Source organism: Pseudorca crassidens, chromosome 8 (genome assembly GCF_039906515.1).
Source record: "Pseudorca crassidens isolate mPseCra1 chromosome 8, mPseCra1.hap1, whole genome shotgun sequence".
Classification (NCBI taxonomy): Eukaryota; Metazoa; Chordata; class Mammalia; order Artiodactyla; family Delphinidae; genus Pseudorca; species Pseudorca crassidens.
Window position 1 is genome coordinate 94,138,968 of NC_090303.1, and position 21,215 is coordinate 94,160,182.

The 21,215-nt window shown below is 39.4% G+C and overlaps 1 protein-coding gene and 1 long non-coding RNA gene across 3 annotated transcripts in view; one reads left to right on the forward strand and one right to left on the reverse strand.

Moving 5' to 3' along the window:
* Window positions 1-265: 265 nt before the first annotated feature.
* Window positions 266-10,222, reverse strand: MRPS33 (mitochondrial ribosomal protein S33). 2 transcript variants are annotated; one of them, XM_067747207.1, is made up of 3 exons: window positions 10,102-10,222; window positions 5,096-5,337; window positions 266-1,677 (listed from the first exon to the last, which is right to left on the reverse strand). In XM_067747207.1, exons 2-3 carry the CDS (start codon window positions 5,308-5,310, stop codon window positions 1,572-1,574), a joined length of 321 nt encoding a protein of 106 aa, XP_067603308.1. In that variant the 5' UTR covers window positions 5,311-5,337; window positions 10,102-10,222; the 3' UTR covers window positions 266-1,571. The 2 variants fall into 2 exon arrangements, with proteins under 2 accessions (XP_067603308.1, XP_067603309.1); XM_067747208.1 differs by lacking the exon at window positions 10,102-10,222 and adding an exon at window positions 7,005-7,160.
* The window catches only part of LOC137229387 (uncharacterized), a 31,513-nt gene continuing 19,862 nt past the window's right edge, over window positions 9,565-21,215 (forward strand). The window contains exons 1-3 of the long non-coding RNA XR_010945657.1: window positions 9,565-10,354; window positions 13,181-13,282; window positions 16,637-16,860. This is a non-coding gene — a long non-coding RNA (uncharacterized lncRNA). The remainder of the gene's footprint in view (window positions 10,355-13,180; window positions 13,283-16,636; window positions 16,861-21,215) is intronic.

Genomic DNA, 21,215 nt, shown 5'->3' on the forward strand with positions numbered 1-21,215 from the left:
TATCAGATGGAATTACCCATTTTTAGTTAGTTTTTATTTTTACCAACAACTGTAATATAGGCCCTAGCTATACCATCTGGATTAGGCCTCTTTAAAAATATCATTTATCTAAGCATATGCAGCAGGATTCCTACTAGTTCAGGAATTATTCACGGGGCAGTTATTGCCAATACTTCCAGTGTTGGAGGGAAAGAAAATCATAGTTGGAGTAGTTGCTGCACGCGCTCCCGCCTGTGTGCTTTGCTCTTTTCCTGAGAGAGGTAGGAACGAGGTTAAAGGTACTTTATTTGGCACAACAATGTGCATATATTTACCACTTCTGTACTGTACACTTGAAAATCGTTAAGATGGTAAATTTTATGATTTTACCACAATAAAAACAAAGTACTTAAAAAATTTCCTTGATGGTGCTAGAGATCTTCAGAATTCTTGGAAAAAAAAAAAATCAGAAAGCCCTTGCAACCTCATTGGAAACTCACTGCTAGAATATAACACAATGAGCATCGAGCTCCTCTACTGTATACAACTCACCTCTCACAGAAATAACGTCTTACACACTTTGATCTCTGGTTAAGTTTGTTAAGTCCAACCTTTTTCACAGAACTTGCAAAGCCCTTCACAGTCTGGCCTTTGTCTATTTCATTATGACTAACCCATACTAGTTAGTGGTCATTTTTCCAATTCCTTGAACGGGACAATTTCTTCTTACCTTAGGGCTTTGCAAACGGCATTCTCTGTGCCTCAAATGCTTTTCCACCATTTTTCTTCTGCCTAACTCTAATTTATTCTTCAGAGCCCCACTTAAATATCATCTCTTCAGGGACGCCTTCTTTAAAATACCAAATGAGGTTTGGGCCTCTTGCTTTGTGGATCGATCCATCCACACTCTCACAGAAGTCTGGTCTGGATTTTTCCTTTGTAGCATGTAATACAATTGTATTTATGTAATTATGTAATATTAGGCTCTCCCTCAGGACTGAAAGTTCCACAAGGTACGGACTGTTTGTTGCAAACCACTGTATTACCCGGGCTCTGGTAGGCTGTATACAGCAGGTACCCAATGCTCTCTTAACAGACGCAGCCTTTTATCCCACAAATTTATCTTACAGATATTCTCAAAGGAGTAGGTGGAGAGGCACATCAAGTTTGTGAGCTTGGTGGTGGAGACCGTAGCTGAACAGCCAGAGAGATGAAAGAGCTTAGGGCTGGCTAAGTGGGGAAGCAAGAAGGGAGAAACGAGGGTGTTCATTTAATGAGTTTCTCCTCCACTCCGCCAACATCCCATCCCCTCCCAAACAAGTCATTCAATAGTAATCATGCACTCATTTCTCTGGGGAATAAGGTAAACTTCAGATTACAGAACCAAGGTAAACAATGTTGCAGAATTAAAATGTGTTCAAGAAACCAGTCACAATTCAACTGCATTAGACTTCAGCACGGAGATGACTGTATTCCTCTGAATAATCTTCAACTTAGGAAGCTTGTACTCCTCCAATATGTGGAGGGACAATAAATACACTTCGTCCTGCTCTTGGTTGCTGAGGGAGAAGTCCTCCCCTGATGGCCCAACACTATTTCCTTTTTGCTGCTCTCTTCCCTTCTCCTTTCCTTGGTTTCCCCTTTCCACGAAGCTTCTTCAGACGCCGCTGCTCATCCTTAAAGTCCTGATGCTCATCTCTAAAAGAGAAAGAAAAAAAAAGTAGCCAGTATTTTTATCAGACTGGAAAAGTACACCAATCTAGAATGTTCTCTTAGGTGGTCCTGGTTATCAAGCTTTGACTCCTACAGGGCGCATGCTCAGCTTGGTGAACAGAAAGGACAGGGAACCCCCGACATACAGATGGGCTGTGTTCCCAAAGTTCATTTCTAGGTCAGTTTTCCCTCACAGAAACAATGCTACCCACAGCTTAATTACCAAACCCGCCCATGTAAACCTAGGTAACTAGGATACAACACTGATAATTGCCCCAAATTTCCCTGTAACACTAAGACTAAACACTGAAGGGGGCAGAAAGTGGGTATAAGCTTCAACAGCTACACGAGACCCTGAGGGGCCCAGGGATTAGCACCTGCTACAAACGGGAAAGGTCTGGAGGAAGCTGCCCTGATGGCAGTGGATGATTCACACAAAAAGGCTGCCGGGGAAAGTCTCAGGCAGAAGGAAGCCGGATCAACAGACAGATCCTCCAGGGGTCAAGGCTGCCAGGACTGTCTGTACATACGAATGAAGACTGCCTGTACTGTATAAAAATATCTGCGTTCTAAGATCAAATACGGTCAGTGTTCTTGGGGGACTGGCTCTAGGACCCCCCCCAGATACCGAAATCCACTGACGCTCAAGTCCCTTACGTAAAACAGCATAGTATTTGCATATTCTACACTCATCCTCCTGAATATTTCAAATCATCTCTACATTACTTACAACACCTAATACAATGTAAATGCTATATAAATAGTTGCCAGGTGTGTGGCAAATTCAAGTTTTGCTTTTTGGAACTTTCTGGAATTTTTTTTAATATTTTTGATCTGTGGTCGGTTGAATCTGCAGATATGCAACCTGCGGATATAGAGGCCCTCAAACAGTATAGTGTTTAAATATGTAAGCTGTGGAACCCATTTGACCCTGGGTTTAAGTCACAGCTCCACCATTCAGTAGCTGTGTGACCTTGGATAAGGAATCTTCCCTCCCTGCCCCTTGGTCTCCTCACCTATAAAAGGGTGGATAATGGCGTACCAATTAAATGTAAGAGAGGGGTTTGCTGGGCCCAATTTTTAACTCCCTAGGCTGTTTTACTTTATTTTTTTATTTTGGCCGTGCCATGTGGTCTGTGGAATCTTAGTCCCCCAACCGCATTGAACCCGGGCCCTTAGCAGTGAAAGCTCAGAGTCTTAACCACTACACTGCCAGGGAATTCCCCCAGGCTGTTTTAAAATAGATCAGTTTTAAGGGTATGATGTTTCATTCCATGAACATGATAGGTACAACAGACCTCTTAGGGATCAGCTATGATTGCCCCCCAAATAAGTCATTCTCAAAAACAGAGTAATTCTTCTGAAATATAAGTCAGATCATGTCACTCCTGTTTACAACCCGGCAAACTGCTCCCCGTTTTACTCAGCCCCCTGCACAATCCACCTCCTGTCCCACTGTTCTCCCCTCAGCCTGTGCAGCCCCTGGAACAGACGAGGAACATTCCAACTCAAGGCCTTTGCTCTGCTCTTGTCTCTGCCTTGCAAGCTCTTCCCTGGGTCCCACCTGGCTCACTCACCACTCTCAAGTCTCTGCTTAAGCCTCATCTTCTCAATGAGGCTAACCTTGACTGTCCTGTTTAATACTGTGCCCTGTCCTCTCCCCGCCCACTGAGTGCCCAGTCAGCACTCTTGATCCTGCTCAGCAGGCTCTACTGTTTTTCTTCCCTGTAGCACATTCAACTTGGTAACACACCAAATAATTTACTTATTTAATATGTTTCCCCCTTCTCCTTCCCTCCCCGCCCCCCAACCTTTCCCGACAACCTCCTCCAGAGAGCAAGCGACCAAGGCAGGGGTCTTTGTCTCTGCTGATGAACCAGCCCAAGCACCTGCTTGGCTGAATGAGTCACTGTTTTTGAGAACCTGCTTCCCTCCCTGTTTTGTAGGTCTCTGAGTAAGATTTTCTTCATTGAAGACTGTCTAGTTTCATCCTGCCTGACTTCCCAGGAGGCCTTGTGTTAGAGGCACCATTTACCATAACTAGTGGCTAAATGTGAAAATAATTGTGCTTTTCCATGGATAACTAAATGCTAAGTATTTTTTCTCTGTCCCCAAAGATAGTCAAGGCTTTATTTTTCAAACAAATGGAGAGTAGCAGCAAACAAGTAAATTAAAATAACTGAATGTATTTAATTTGGTTATGGGTTATGATTTTCTACTGAGGACATCTACCTTCCAATATTTTATTTGGGGTAAGAATAAAATTAATTTTTATTTTTTGAGCCGAGACTAATGGCAAGGGAGATAATCCCAAAAGCAATTCCAGAAATTCAAAATACGTCATGGACTATCATCTCTAGTAATATATTAACTAAGAAAATCTATTCTATTTTGTTAATTGCTGTTCCCCTTGTGCCCATCTTAAGTGCCTGTACATGGAAGGTACTTAAAAAAAAATCTATTGGATAAAAGAATGTACCAATCTTTAGTTATCTGGAATGAACTATTAATTTTATTATATTAGCGCCAACAGTCCCAAATTAATGTTTGTACTGTTGCCCTAAGACAAGTCCAATTAAAACTTGTTAAATTGAAAAAAAAAGTAGGCATTTTAACTTTATACAATTATGTACTGTTTAAATTCTTTTATAATGAGCATGTATTTGTTTGGTAACTAAGACTTTTTTTTAAAGAAAATGGTCACATGGGTATTTGATCTTTTTTCTTTCTAGAGCAGTATATCATCTTAAGCACCCACTTCCGACACATACACAAACATACAAATGCATGGTGGAAAGAGCCTGCTACTCTTACTATTACATATTATTATCCTATTATAATGTTGATTACATATTACTCTTAAAGGTAAACTACAGCTTATTTAGACCAAATTCGTATACCAAAAAGGGTACCAACTAAAAGTGTCCAAAGAGGGTGAAAGCAAATAAGAAATCCTACAAAACTGCCCTCAGGAAAGGAAGGAGGCTCCCCCTCGCCAGTTAGGAAGCAGATCAGCCACAGGGCAGGGACTCCTTTCATCTGACCAACAAGAATGTGCTCAGTGTTTAGACCAGTTTTCCTCTGCATCCATTGAGTGCTCTTAGATTAATGACTAATTTAACATCTCACTATAGCTCAGTATCTAGTCAATGTTAGTCATATTTTAGACATAATTAAATTATGTCTTCCAATAACTGCATGTTTCTTTTTTTTTTTAAGTATATTCATTATGGATATTTTGAAAGCTTTCCCCTCCCACAACTGTACCTTTTGAACTACCTGGGCACTATTATAAGAACCACAAAACTATAAAGATAGAAAGGCTAATTTTTTCCTTTTCTGATCTACTAAACAAATTTCTTATAGGTTACTCTTCGTGTGTGGGGGGTTTTTTTGTCATTACCTGTAGAGTCCAAGAAAACGTAGTGTCCCCATGAGTGCAAAATAAGTGTTGTGATTAGGATACCAGTCATAAGTCTCCTTCCTCTTGGCCAAAGGCTGCTCGCTGAACAGCTTCACCACTTTCATGGATTTGGAATCAGCAGGCCTGGCAACTTCACCAAACAGCCGGGCACTCAGACGACTCATGCGCAAGGCATATTCTGAAAGTGACGACATTTCTTGCGCAGCAAGGAGCAAGAGTCCCTATAAAAAATGAGAAGAAAGATAAACAGGTTAGTGCAAGAAATTCCCAGATTATCGAATGAACGGTTTACAAAGTGAAAACACGGCAAGCCACACGTGAATCAGTTCACATCTTTGGCAGGATGTGCCTTGGCGTTGAGAAATATCCACAGTCCAAGTGGCTATTTCCTTTGCATGCTTTACATTTTTTGCATCTTTTTTTTTTTTTTTTGCGGTACGCGGGCCTCTCACTGTCGTGGCCTCTCCCGTTGCGGAGCACAGGCTCCGGACGCGCAGGCTCAGCGGCTACGGCTCACGGGCCCAGCCGCTCCGCGCGCGGCATGTGGGATCCTCCCGGACCAGGGCACGAACCCGTGTCCCCTGCATCGGCAGGCGGACTCTCAACCACTGCGCCACCAGGGAAGCCCCTTTTTGCATCTTTTACATTTGGTGTTCACACACTATTACGTCCCAGCTGTACTGCCTCTTTTACAATGAACGATTTTATGACTCAATAGGTTATTTACTGAGAGTCAGCTTACCTATTTGTAGGCTAGATGAGGACAGGGAAACAAGTTATCCTACCACAGCATTGTTATTATACCTTCAGAAAACACCTACCTCAGCAATCTGCATAATAAACATGCTGACTGCTTGCCACCTAAAGGTTTAATCATGGTGGAGAAATAATTATGCTGTTGTCTTTATTATCAGCCCTTTGAATGCTGTTCTCCTCAAGGGCTCCAGATGGCTCTAAGAACAGCTAATGAGTTATGAGGTCATTTAGCCTCCAGGTTGCTGGATTGAATTCTGCCTAGAGACTGAGAGCCAGCTGGGAAAAACAAAGATAGTAGTCTTATAGGAATTAACTCAACAGCTCAAAAGATTCATTTTATTCCTGAACAAAAGGCATTTATGAATTGTGATGTTACTTGCCTTATCTTCCATTTTATATATTCTGCTTTAATGAAAATTAGCTGAATTCTTATTAGCTGAAAACAGTAACTTTTTCTTCAGAGGCATAGAATGTTGAAATAGTATAAGAATGATATCTGTAATATGCAGAAATTATAGGTACTATATATCGAAGATTATATAGGTGATACATAAAAATCAAGAACGTTCACAGGTACTACAGCCAATATTTTATAATAACTGTAAATGGAGTATTACCTTTAAAAATTGTGAATCACTATATGGTACACTTGTAACATATAATATTGTACACCAACTATACTTCAATTAAAAAAAAAAAGCATTTGAGAGTTCCTTAACTGAAAAAAAACAAAAAAACAAAGAATGTTGCTGGTGGAATAACCCTCATTCCATGCTAGTTCAAATGTAAGGGTACCTGTTGGCAGAATATGCTAATTTACATGAAATTTTTATAGTGAGATGAGAGTCTTTGCTGACTAAGACAGTATCCTGGGGGACAGTTCAGCTGGGATGAAAAGGAGTTGATCTCCAAATAGAAAAAAGGCATAAACCTATCTTGAAAAACCAAGAGAAGAAATATATTAAAAAACCCTCCTCAACAGGAATGCCGCCAAGTTAATTTCAAAACTGCTCTGGCAATTTAAATATCCAGTATTTAAATTAAAGAATTTTTCATGTCCATTCCAAGATCCATTGAAAGAGCAGAGGATGACCTCAAACCAATTTCAGAATGTTAGTCTCAAACCATTTACCTTCTGAACACCAACTGAGCAATCTTGGGCCAATAGCGCCACCTGAAGGCCAGCAGTGGGAGAACTGTCCAAGGTCTCTCCCCTCCAACCTGGGATCTGTGCAAACCTTACTTACTCCTTCCTTTTCCTTTCAGCACTCAGTTCTAGGATTCCTTTCTCTCCCAACTCTTGCTCCATTATGTGGATGGGGATGGATTGGGGTTGTCAGAGATGTATAATTTCATCAATGAGAAAAAAAGTCATTAACAGTTAATGTATAAAGAGGAAACAGTCAGTGCTATAAACCTCTAAAGGCCTTGCAAATTACCAGAAGTTGCCTTCAGAAGCTACAAAAAGTTTCTTTGCATGCATTATCTTTTGTCTTCTTTCCACTTTTAAGGTTATCTTTTTCCCAAACATCAGACAAAAAAACTTAAAAACAAAAGGTTTCTTAATCAACTTTTCTTTGTTTTGCTTAATTACCATTATGGCATCAGAACAGATTTCTGTTGCCATTGCACAATATTTCCACGATCAGTTATTTGTAAGGTGGTCTAGGAACTATCATTTTGCTACAAAATTTTCACGAAAATATGTTCTGAACCCCAAATCATTTTATTTTATTTTATTTTATTTTATTTGCAGTACGCGGGCCTCTCACTGTTGCGGCCTCTCCCGTCGCAGAGCACAGGCTCCAGACGCGCAGGCTCAGCGGCCATGGCTCACGGGCCCAGCCGCTCCGCGGCATGTGGGATCTTCCCGGACCGAGGCACGAACCCGGTCCCCTGCATCGGCAGGCGGACTCTCAACCACTGCGCCACCAGGGAAGCCCCAAATCATTTTATTTTTAAATGAAGAGGCAGCATGGAATCCTGAGGCCTAGGTTTGAGTATTGGCTCTGCCACTCATCAACCGGGTTATTTTGAACAATTACCTATCCTCTCTAAATATGAGTTTCCTTTTCGGAAAACAAAGCTTGAAGGACCATGTGAGAAACAAGACAGTGGCACTGAATCAATGGTAAACTAAAAAAAGAAAAAAGGAAAAACCTGAACATGCTTGGTGTTCATACGTTCTATACAGACACATTTGTTTATTCCTTGTCCTCATTTAATCATGTAAAAAAGCATCTGCACACTCCATGTAGTTGAACCTGCACCTCCCTGGAATGGTATCCTCACTTACAGACACTGACAGCCAGAGAAACATAGACGAGGGGACCAGCAGCTTGGTAACCTGACAGGTAGTAAGGAGGGAGGGACTCACTACGACAGTGGTCACGGAAGCCTTCCCAGGATGCTAAGTTATCTCCATGCCCACCATGGAATGTAGCAAAGTACTGGGACACATAGCTCATAAATAATAAGGTCTCATTAGAATCCAATGGAAATGGTCATATCACAAAATCCAAGTCCTAAAACTTTTATGATGGAGAAGGAGAATAAGCCTCTCCAAACCTGAATCCTTTACTAGAAACAGAAACACTTGCTAAATAGAAGCAAACTGAAAATGCCTATGACAGTTGCCAATTACTGCTTTGTAGTCTCTTACAGAGCACAGACCTGTATGCTTCTGATGAAGTACAGCATTGGAGCTTGGTAAACCTTCCTGTTACATAGACTAAAACAGCTCACAAGTTCTGCTGTCCATAAATATTGGTCCTGAGACTGGCAAACTGCCACTCTATTAGCTTTACGTTTTTTTAAAGATTGGAAAGCCTTATCTAGGATTTTTCAGGACCCTGGTATGCCCCTTTACAGAAACTTTCAACTTTATCTTAAAAAAACCATGATGACCGTGTGAAAGACATTAAGGTAAAAGGCAAAAAAATTAGATTTTTATTCACATGAAGCTATTCTAAGGGGTAGAGAACGGTCACTTAAAATATCAAATTTTCTTTAAATGTGAACTAAAGAAAACAGTATCATGAAGAAAAATTACCTGGACTTGAAAATGCTAAGCAAAAACAAATTACTGAAATGTGCCGGAGCAAAACATGTTAAGCCCATAGGAGAAAATATCCATCTCTTTACTTTAGCATAAAAGGCTAAGTTTCTCTGATCGTTCTGATAGGTCTGATGCATTTAAAAGGTCAAGTTTATACAGTAACTGGCTTTGGATTAGGTTTGCCTTTTTTCTTTGAAAAGTGCAGATAATGTGCAGGAGTTCTTAACCTGGGTAACCCTCAGTGTGGTGAATCCCCGGGGGGAACTTTAAAAGTGAATGCTGAAATGTGTGTGTGTGTGTGTTTGTAAATTCTGCTGGGCGGGCGAGGTTTCTCAAAAACCACGGGTTAGTGGAGAGCGCCAGCTCTGGAGTAGAAAAGCTGGTTGGAATCTTGCCACTGCACTTTAATGGACATATCGTGTTTGCAGTAGTATGTATTCTTTGCCTTCGTTTTCTCATCTACTACAGGACAGTTGTACTATCTCACTGAATTATGAGGCTGACGTGCGAAACTCATGGCCCAGGGCCTGCCCTAATAGAGTTATCAGGCCTCAAGGAACTCACACAATGTGCACACGTGTTTCACAGAAAAATCTAGACACAGTGCTTTTTTTTTTTTAAAGCCCAGTACCGCTTATTTTACTGGGTCGCAGAGACACGAACGGCTCTGAATGGATGTCAAGCTTTACTCAATTCAACAAGAACACCCCCAACCTCCAACCGCCTGGATCACGCCTGCCTGTGATGGAAGCAACAGTGTCAAGTCAACCGACGTTTAAATCGGTAGGGCATTTCGCTAATATTTTTCTTAAATATCATTCAATCATACTTTTCTGAAGCTGGTAACAAAACTAATCTGCACCCCCAGCCCCACAAAGCTAAGGACAACTGATGAGCAGAGAAACCGAGCCTTGAATGCTGCCTAAACAGGAAGAGAGTAACTGCGCCGGAGAGGAAACTAGGCTAGCGTCCTTCGTTTGGTAAATCTCGCCAAGTTATGCAGGAAAAGGCCAAGTTGTTTGGGGGAGACCTGTGAAACCTCCGAGCTGCTTAATGAAATTGACTCGTCCTATTCCTGGAGACTCTACAAGGTTGGAGACCTCCGCAGGGTCTCTGCAGCCATTGCCCGTAACTCACTACATGCCCCCCTAACAGTCACCTACAGACTTACCTATTCGCAAGCCTCTTCTGCCGCGCGCCCCTTTTCCGGAAGGCCCGCCCCTCAGTTCCTGCCGGAGACTTCAGCGGGGAGCAGTGGAGAAACGGAAGTTTGGCGGCTAGAGTGGAGTCTTAGTGAGAGACCCGGAACTCCTAACGTCTGACCTGGCGCCTGCGCAGTGAGACGAGCGCCTCCAGGTGAGCGGAGGACTGACGGAACGCAGGTTCAGGGACGAGAGGCCTGGCTTTCATGAACGTCCTGCAGGGTTCGCTAACTCTATTTTGTTGGAAATGGCTATAGCGCTGACCCCAACCCCCCAACCTCTGAAGCAATGTTTATGCGTGTGCCATGTGGTAGAGAATGAAATGCTTTTTTTTTTTTTTCTTTTCCTCCTTCCACTTTCTTTCTGCGTGATTTTTTTCTCTTTTCATCCAGCTTAGGCCTTGACGTGCTTCAAGCGCATTGCTTGACTTTGACAGAAGAAACTTCTGACTCATCAGGGGTGCCATTCCCCTCCCTCCCACCGAGCTACTCATCTCTAACAGTCAATTAGTATCGCTTCCCGGAGGCCATTCTTGATACCCCTTTGCTGGATTAGGGGAACTATTTGGAGTGCTCTGTGTTTCTCTACCCCACTGGCCTGGAAGCTTCTTCAGGGAGTAGGGATGGGGTATTTATCTGACTCCTCAGTAGTTATCTAGACCCCGCTTGACAGTAGAAACACTGTATTTTACTCCATAAGACATCTGCTCTCAAGCAAGCCATATAGGCAATTGGCTGAAGCATTTGTTGAATATTTAATAGTTCAGCTGAGAACACTTCTTATTTTCTGAGCATTTTTCAAGGCCTGTCATAAATACTCTAAAATGTATCCCGGAATTAAGATAAATCAGTGGCAAGCTATATTCCTAGAGGGTATTCTATTGACACCCTCTTCCCTCCTATAGAATTTTGTTTTATTAACTTAGGTTTTGATATCTTATCAATATGTGCTATAGAATTTGTTTTTATCAAGTTAAGTTTTGATATGTTATCAACCTATGATATAATTAGTAGCCTTGTTAACTTGGGTCTGGCTTAAGAAGTTGACACAGGGTGTAATGAGTATAGCATGCATAGCTCAGTCCAAAAGAAATATCCTGGGTAGGAATTTCACCTTGTCTTGGCTTGTTTTTATCTAATAACCACTGAATCACATAAACAAGGAGACTTCCTTTGAATACTGGCTGTTAGAAACTTTAAAGCCAAATTTGCTGTGGACTCATGGCAGGAACTATTATATGTATATTTGCATAAACAAATATAAACCTTGTTGGCTCTGTTTTGCATATATATCTTTGGTTTTTCCCTTTTTGCCTATTTATTATTTATGTTGTCAGGATGTTTTGTGAATCTCTGTAAGCTACCATAACTTTCTTAAAATATAGAAAGGTATAGAGAGTTACAGATGGCTGTGTACTATGGGGCACTTTGTACCTTGTCTCTTATTAAGTCAATTTCATAGGGCTTATACTAGTTTCGGAGCCTGCTATAACAAAATACCACAAACTTGGTGGCTGAAAACATCAGAACTTTATTGTCTCACAGTTCTGGAGGCCGGAAGTCCAAAATCAGTATCAGTGGGCCCAAATCAAGGTGTTGGCAAGGCCACACTCCTTCCAGAGGCTCTCGGGTAGAATAATTTCTTTCACTCTTCCAGCTTCTGGTGGTTGCTGGCATTCACTGACTTATGGCCACATTATTCCAATCTTCAAGGCCAGAATCTTCAAATATCTCTGTGCCTCCTCTTTACATCACCTTCTCCTCGATGTGTATCAGATCTCCTACTGCCTTCCTCTTATAGGGTTATGTGTAATTGCATTTAGGGCCCACAGGATAATCCCGGATGATCTCCCCATCTCAAGATTCTTAATTTATTCATATCTGCCAGGGCCCTTGTCACATATATAGTGGGATTTACAAGTTCCAGGGATTAGGACTGATAACCTTGGGGGACATTTTCCTGTCTACCACAGAGTTGGAAACAGCAAGTCTATGATAATAGGCCTATAAAAGCTGTTACTGACCAATGGGGAAGTTTAAATATTACGGTGGGCAAACTAATGTAACAATAAAATTTAACCTCCTGTGGATATTAACTTCCAGACTTTGGCTTACCCACTTGTACCTCCAAGCTAAAGCTTCCTTAAGGACACTTGTTATAGTCAGAGATTGCCTTATATATTTCTATTTTCTATAGCCCAGTGTTTTAAATTTGTGGGTTATGAATCATTAGTTGGTTGTGAAATCAATTTAGTGGGTCGTGAACAGCATTAAAAGACATTAGAATAGGAAGTATCAGAGTGCATCACATGTAGTGAAGGTAATTATTGTTTCATGAAACAGTATGTATATGTGTATTGCATCATGATGTAAAATATACTGCTCACTCTAAGTTGTGGTAAAATGGAAAGCCTCTTCTGTAAGCAAATTCATTCTTCATCATACTCAGTGGCAAATGTTTCTTGCTATTTGAGCAGGAATTAAAGCTCACATCAATTCAAGTTCTTATTGTGTGGAATAGTCCACGGGACAGGTGGATACCTACTCCTTGAAGTAAATTAATTTATAGAGCCCTTATACTCTTTCCTAGTGTTGTGTAAGTTCTTCTTTCCTTCTTCTGCATTTACAATAGTTCTTTTCTAACTTTACAAAAGAAAGGTATATCCCTCACCTAGGGTGTAAAACCCTCTAGGATGACAAAGGGACAATTCAACATGTTTTGGGAGAAGCTTCCTTTAATTATTAATCAAGGCATTATAAACCCTTCTTAGGCTTCCTGTCTTTTCCCATCTTACATATATCCCAGGTAAGGGTGAAGTAAAGCTGTTAGAAATATGGTAATTGGATATTTGTTGTGACTTTCTGAAATCAGATATACTGTGTGAGTGTGAATGGTGGGAGTGATAGTAATTTTCATCACATCTCTTTTAATCATCACATCTCTTTTATCTCTGTGGTTAAGAAGTGCATTATTATTGAAGGAGAGTCTGGTGAGAGCAAAGCAAAACCAGCATTGAAGAAAATATTGAACCCTAAATTTTTTTCACAGATTTAAACATAAGCAATATTTTCCAGCTATTCTGAACATTTATCTGTAAGATGTGTCATTATCTGGAAAGAAACGTGACTTTGAACAGCTGAAGGAGTGGAGGTTAGTGACAGTGATTCTTTTAAATATAAAATGAATTATTTTAAGAGACCTTCCTATTTTTTCCCATTATACAGAATAATCTGCAAAAAATGTCATATGTAATTTTATTTTAGATTTGGTATGTGTTGTTCAATAAAATTTAAAACGTATTGTAAAAATCACAGATCACCAAATAATTCCCATTCCCTCCCTTTTTAGGCATGAGGTTGGAGTTAATTTCATGGCAATCGTGGAATTGGGTAAGGCCATAGGATTATTTCTGGCCAGTGAGTTATGAACAGAAGTATTGCCTCTACCCATATGAAACCTCTAGAGCTCTCCTTTCCCTCTGGTGCAGGGGATCATCGCTCTGTCAGCCTGGGCCCTTGAGTGATTGTGAGGAGCAGATCTGTTCTGCCAGCCACAGTGTGCATGTAGCTTAGGTTAGAAAGAAGCCTTTGTTGTTTTGAGTCATACCATTTTGTTGTTTGTTACTGCAGCATGACCTAGCCTATCCTGTCTGATATACTTATTTTATCAGATTCTGCATCAGTATATAAATACTCCCATCCTGACCTCACTTTATCTTTTAACATGTTTGATACTTTGTGCTTCTTATTATCAAAAAATTATGTGTTAGCTGCTGGACTGATCTATTTTTAACAACATACTTTTATTCCTCATTAAATATATGGGAAAAGTTTTTATTACTACTTCAAAAAAAAAACTGGTTAGAGCTATTACAGAATTTTTATATGTGATTTTTATTTAGTTATTCCTGAAAGCTGAAAACCAAATTTCAGTATACACATGGATATACTTTATTAAAGGAATACTGTGCTTTAAAAAAACCATATTCTAATTCATAAATAATATTTATTGATTATGTTTTACTATTATGAATTAAGTGATGACAGACCCATATAGATTTATTCCTGGTTTTATGACATTATAAAAATGTATAAACTAATTCTATTAGTTCTTACATCATTTTAATCTTGATTGGTTTTAATAATTGAGCTTATGAGATACATTTTGTGATCTATTTCTCAGTTTTTAGAAAATTTACATCAAATTCATATACTAACACATTCATTTGAATTGAAAATTGTCACACTTTTTCTCAAAGTGAATTTTATTTAGATGATTGGTTTGACAGTGAGGATCGACTTTACTAATGAGATTACGTGGTCAATAGCACATTTTCTGCATATTGAATAAGTTATATCTGCAGCTGCAAGGTACAGCAAAAATATATAAAACACATGATGAAATGAAAGTATTTTATAAAAAATATTTTACGTTAAATTAATACTGTTTCCATTCTGCTAGTCCTTTAAGGGTTATTTCAGGTCAGGCAAGATGCTTCTAAATGAGAACAAAACAAATATGGATTTGGTAAATCTTCGTATTGCTTTTTTGGTTTATTTCCCAGACATTGTGAAAGTGAATGGCTATGATGGCTGTGTAATAAATTATTTTCCTTTTATCTCAGATTTTAGATTCTCTTTTGGAGTAAAACAGCCTCTACACTGTTTACAAGTTATTTTGAGTTGCAAAAATTCTCCTATGTTTTTCCTTATATTAGCATCTGTAGTAGAAACCTTAGCCACAGACAGTAACTGCTCCAGGTCAATATATTCTTTTAAAAGTCAGGTTGAAAACAATTCTTTGTTTTCAGAAATTTTAAAGGAGGAACTAGTGAAGTTGTCAGTGGATAGATCATTACAAATAATTTTTATGATAGATTTCTATGTAATTTTTGGCATCTAACTTGGAATGAGTTTAAAGAATTGAGTGATATTGCTATACCTAGCTTTTTCCATTCCCATATACTTACTCATGTGAACAAAGTTTCTCAGTGCTTACGTCAATACAAGTGAAAATAGGGATAGAATTGATGCTGTCCCATTCAAGCAATAAGTAATAGTCATACATGGATACATTAGGTAAATGGGGAAAACTTATGTCAAGAGATGTGTTAAATTTTTTGTTGTTTATAAGCATTCACCAAAATTCATGATATATTTAGTTTGTTTTGCTCACTTGTGTACCAAAAAATTGAAGTTTAAAAAAATTAAAATTCAATCTACAAATATTTTGTTGCAGAGAAATATGATAGATGATCAAGAAATAAATGTCTTTTAAGCATAAAAACATTAGGATATGGTGAAATTTCATGAGGTGAGTAGAATGTAAGTTGAAGGAGAAAAAGAAATGGTATAAACTTTTTGACTTCTAAAGAAGGCCTTATTCGTGAATTTTAAAAACAAATGATGATGGATATGAAATTACTATTCCTTTGGACATTGAAAAGATGATGTAATGGTTTTATTTTAAAATTTCAATGTTCATGATACACTTTGCCACCTTCTAAATTTATGATGAAAAATTTTAGATGTCAACCAAAGATGTGTGAGAGACAACATGATTTTGTAAATTCTCTTAGGTGGCTCATAAGCAAAAGTTTGAAGACTGTGTTATATTTGTACACTAATGTTTTCTAAAGCTGTGTTGACAAGTGCTAACTGGAGAATTAAGGTAATTGTCTGAGAGTAATTACCATTTCCTGATATCTCTTTTTGTGAGAACTCATTGCAGAAAAAGAGTTTTATACCTGTTGCTTATCTGTGTAATTGTCTCATTTTCATAAGTGTGTGGATATTTACGTAGATTTAATCTAAATTATGGATACGGGAAAGCAAAGCTGTCTTCTGGTGGCACATACTACTACAAATGACCTTCATCCTTCCTTGTTGTTTCTATCACCCAATTCTCATATGTTTGTTGTATATCCTTTCAGACAAAGAAGTTGATAAATAAGGGAGAAATAAAACTTAGCAATATAGGAAACTGTTATCTCTTTATCAAAATAGTTTAAATGCATTTTTCCTCACATCAACACATCTAAAAATGTCAACATTTTGTGAAAGGATTTAGTAGCATGTACGTATCATATGAAGACCCATTGCCAAAGTATCCCTGAACCCTAGGTCCTCTATTTTTTGGGCTTCCCAGCTGTTTATTTCAAGCCTAAAATGATATTTATCCATTTATCCTCCACTCTTTATACTAATACTTCAGTTGTCTGAAGTAGTACATGTACATATATTGAAAACTGGAGAAGGTTATAACTTCTGTTCTCAAGTCATACATATTTTTAAAAAAGAAGAAAAAGCATCTATTATAATACCCAGATATTTACCATTTCTGTGTTCTTCCTTCATTCCTGAAGTTCCAAGTGTCCCTCTAGTATAATTTCCTTTCAGCCTAAAGAACTTCTTTTATCACTTTTTTTAGAGCAGATCTGCTTGTGACAAATTCTTTTATTTTTGCTTCATGTGAGAATGTCTTTATTTATTTATTTTTTTGCAGTACGCAGGCCTCTCGCTGTTGTGGCCTCTCTCGTTGGGGAGCACAGGCTCCGGACGCGCAGGCTCAGCGGCCATGGCTCATGGGCCCAGCCGCTCCACAGCATGTGGGATCTTCCCGGACCGGTGCACGAACCTGTGTCCCCTGCATCGGCAGGTGGACTCTCAACCACTGCGCCACCAGGGAAGCCCAAGAGAATGTCTTTATTTCACTGTCATTCCTTAAAGGTATTTTCACTGAATATAGAATTCTGGGTTGATAGTTGTTTTCATTCAGCTCTTAAAAATGTTATTCCACTATCTTCTGCTCTCCATAGTTTCTGATGAGAAATCAGCAATAATTCAAATGGTTGTTCCATTATATGTAACGTGTGAAGTTTTAAGATTTAAGAAAAAAAAAAACCTTTGGTCTTTAGAAGTTTGATTTGATGAATCTGCCTTTTTTTTTTTTTTTTTTTTTTTTTTTTGCATTTATCCTGTTTGGGTTTCCTGAGCTTCTTGAATCTGTACATTTGTGTCTTTCACCAAATTAGGGAAGTTTTGGCCATTATTTTTTCAAAAATTCTTTTTATACTAATTTGCTTCTCCTGTCCTTCTAGGGCTCCAGTGACTCAAATGTGAGATTATTTGCTAATGCTCTGTTTTTTTATTCCCCTCTCACATGAGATAACTTCTATAATCTATTTTCAATCTAATCTTCAATTTCACTGGCCCTTTCCTTTCTCACTGTCTCTATTCTGTTATCAAGCCATTGCAGTGACATTTTTATTTCAGATGAAATGTTTATTTTATTTTCAGCCCTAAAATTTCGATTTGAGTTTTTGCTATTGATTCTGTTATTTTGCAAGAACTGTGTTTCTATTCACTTAAGGAATGTTTATCTTTGTGAAGCATGGACATGATGACTACTTTAAAGTAATTGATATTTCCAATATCTAGATTGTTTTGGGGTTGGCACATCTTAATTTTCTTTTCCCTTGAGAATTGATCACAGTTTCCTGGTTTTTTGTATGTTGAGTAACTTTGGATTGTATCTTGTATTTTGAATATTAGGTAGTGAGTCTGTCAGCCCTGTTAAAATTCTCTGGAGAATGTTGATTTTTTTTGTCAGTTTGTTTGTTTTAGTAGGCAGTCAGCTTGGCTATATTTGGATTGCAAGTTATGTGTGGCTTCTATGTCAGTACAATTTTCAAAGCCCTTGCAATGCTGCTTTGGGTCAGTTCTTTTTTTTTTAAATTATTGGTTGATTGATAGATTGATTTTTGGCTGCGTTGGGTCTTCACTGCTGTGCACGGGCTTTCTCTAGTTGCGACGAGCGGGGGCTACTCTTCGTTGCGGTGCGCGGGCTTCTCATTGTTGTGGCTTCTCCTGTTGTAGGGCACAGGCTATAGGCGCGCAGCCTTCAGTAGTTGCAGCACGTGAGCTCAGTAGTTGTGGCTCGTGGGCTCTAGAGCACAGGCTCAGTAGTTGTGGTGCACGGGCTTAGTTGCTCTGTGGCATGTGGGATCTTCCCGGGCCAGGGCTCGAACCCGTGTCCCCTGCATTGGCAGGTGGATTCTTAACAACTGTGCCAGCAGTGAAGTCCCCTGGGTCAGTTCTAAGCATGTGCAGATTAGGGAGTGAGCCCCATAATGGGTCAGTTTATATAGAGAATTATGTTTCCCTTTCTCTCTGTTTCTACCCTCTGAGATTTCCTTCACACTCTCTGGCTCTCAGGGGCCTCTTTTTTTCCTCATCCTCTGGCTGCTATAAAGACATGTTTCTTTTAGGAGTTTAGTTTTGTGCATTGCCATGACTGGGGCCACCCATGGGGCCAAATAGGGAGGAAAAAGGGAGAGAGAAAAATGGTAGGGGTTCCTCTGCAGTCTTCAGATGACAAGGCCCCTCCCCCACTTCCTGTGTTCAGAATGATAAGTTACCTCTTGAGGTTTCAGATGCTTGCTCCACCACCAGCACTGTAGTGCAGCACCATGATTGGGGCTAACCTTGCAGCAAGGCTAGAGAAGAAAAAAGAGAGGAAAAAGTGCATTTTCCCTATACTTTCTGGCTCTCAGGTTCCCCTTTTCTTGGTCCTCAAGACAGGAAGACAGTGTTTCTCTTGGAGTTTTTTGCTGCCTGTGCTGCTGCACAGTTCCTCACTTGGGCCACCCTCGGGTGAAATCTGGGAATTACAAGAGGAAAAACAAAAGGAAACTCATCACCTATTACCCAGAGATGATCTGTTTACATTCCAGAGTAAAAATCTTTCCCATCCTCTTGAGAAGAGATTGCCATCAGTCCCTTCATAAACTCTGAGTCTCATAATTTTGGGGTCTTCACCTCTGGTTTTAGCGCTGCTGCATCTGCAGGGTAACGTCAGGCCCTCATTGTGTTGTCCTGTGGGGAAGTGGGCATCAGAACTGGTGCTAAGATGCTCTCTGAGTAATAAATGGCCTGTTGTCTAATCCAGAGACCTTGTATTTCCATGTACAGAAATCAACTCAAAATGTATCATAGATCTAAATGTAAGAACAAAAACTATAAAATTTCTTTGAGAAAACATACAAGAAGATTACTGTGACATTAGGTTAGGCAAAGTCTTCTTGGACAGGACATGAAAAATACAAACCATAAAATAAAAAGTTGATAAATTGTACTTCATCGAAGACGTAAAACTTCTGATCTTTGAAATACACTGTTAAAAATATGAAGAGGTAAGCCACAATTGGGAGAAAATATTTGCAAAAATTGTACCGGATAAAGGACTCATGTCCAGTCAGAAAATATAAAGAACTCCTACAACTAAAAATTAAGACAAACAACCCAATTAAAAATGGGCAAAAGATGTGAACAGACTCTTCACCAAAGAAGATATACAGATGGGAAATGAGCATGTGAAAAGATGCTTAACATCGGGGAAATGCAAACTAAAGGCAACTTACTGACTAGAATGGCTAAAATTAAAAACAGACAATAAAAGTGTTGGTGTGGATGTGGAGCTAGTGGAATTGGAACATGGTACAGGCACTTTGGAACACAATATGGCAAATTATTATGTTAAGTATATCCTTACCAGAATTCCCCAAAATTCCACTCCACCCAAGAGAAATGAAAAAATATGTTTACACAAAGACTTGTATTCAAATGTTCATAGCAGCCTTATTTATACTAGTCCAAACTGAGAAATGTGAAGGAATGTGTGTGTAAATGCAGAAGATATTCTTGAAGCCAGTCTGACTGAAAAAGTGTTCTTCTCTAGCTATTTTATTTTTTGCGGTACGCGGGCCCCTCACCGTTGTGGCCTCTCCCGTTGCAGAGCACAGGCTCCAGACGCTCAGGCTCAGCGGCCGTGGCTCACAGGCCCAGCCGCTCCGCGGCATGTGGGATCCTCCCAGACGGGGGCACGAACCCGTGTCCCCTGCGTCGGCAGGCAGACTCTCAACCACTGCGCCACCAGGGAAGCCCTTCTCTAGCTATTTCTAATTTTATTAATTGAATTGCTTTTCTTTCTTTCTTAGCCAATTTCTCTTAATCAAACACTGTATTATCAGCACATCACGGTTCCTTCCCACTACTTGCTTGTTCAGTACTTTTCCCTATTTCTTTTTCTTAAAACTTTACTAATGGGGAAATTACCTCATCCCTTCACAGTGAATCTTGTCTGCTATCTGCTCATAGGAATTCTAGAAGCCCATCATCATCATCATCATTGTCATCATAGCAGCAGCAGCAGCATATAAGCATCACCATCACCATCATCATCATCCTTAAGTGATTTTTCAATCCCACTCACTGCCCATCTAAAACAGGGCAGATGCCACATAGCTTAGCTTTAGCAGACCTATTTTACTGTCCCAAAATAATCTCATTCCCAAGCCTGTTACAGTGGTTCTTATGGTGTGAGGTGCTATAGCAGAGTGGTTAAGAACATAAGAGCATATTCTGTGAAGCTAGATTCCCTGGATTCAAATTTTGGCTCAGCCGTTTACTAGCTGTGCAACGTCAGGCAAGTTATTTAACCCTTCTGTGCCTAAATCTTGGGCAAGTTATTTAACCTCTATGTGCCTTAATTTCCTCCTCGGTCAAATCAGACTGATGCTAGTACCTGTTTCATAGGATTGTTCTGAGTATTTTTTTAAAAAAATTTAAATTAAAAAATTTTTTTAACATCTTTATTGGAGTATAATTGCTTTACAATGGTGTTTTAGTTTCTGCTTTATAACAAAGTGAATCAGCTATACATATACATATATCCCCAAATCTCTTTCCTCTTGCGTCTCCCTCCCTCCCACCCTCCCTATCCCACCCCTTGTTCTGAGTATTAAATGTAGTATTATAGGTAAAGCACTTAGAACAGTGCCTGATAAATAGTTAGCTCTTAGTAAATGCTGATTGTTATTATAATTATACTGTTATTCCTCTTTCCTGGAATGTCCTGTCCCCTCCTTTCTATTTAACCAAGCCATCTATCCTGAAGGCTCAGATTAAGTTCCATGTCTGACTTGAAATCATCCTTTATTTTTTTTAATTTTTATTGGAATAAAGTTGATTTAAAATGTTGTGCTAGATTCTGCTGTACAGCAAAGTGAATCAGTTATGCATAT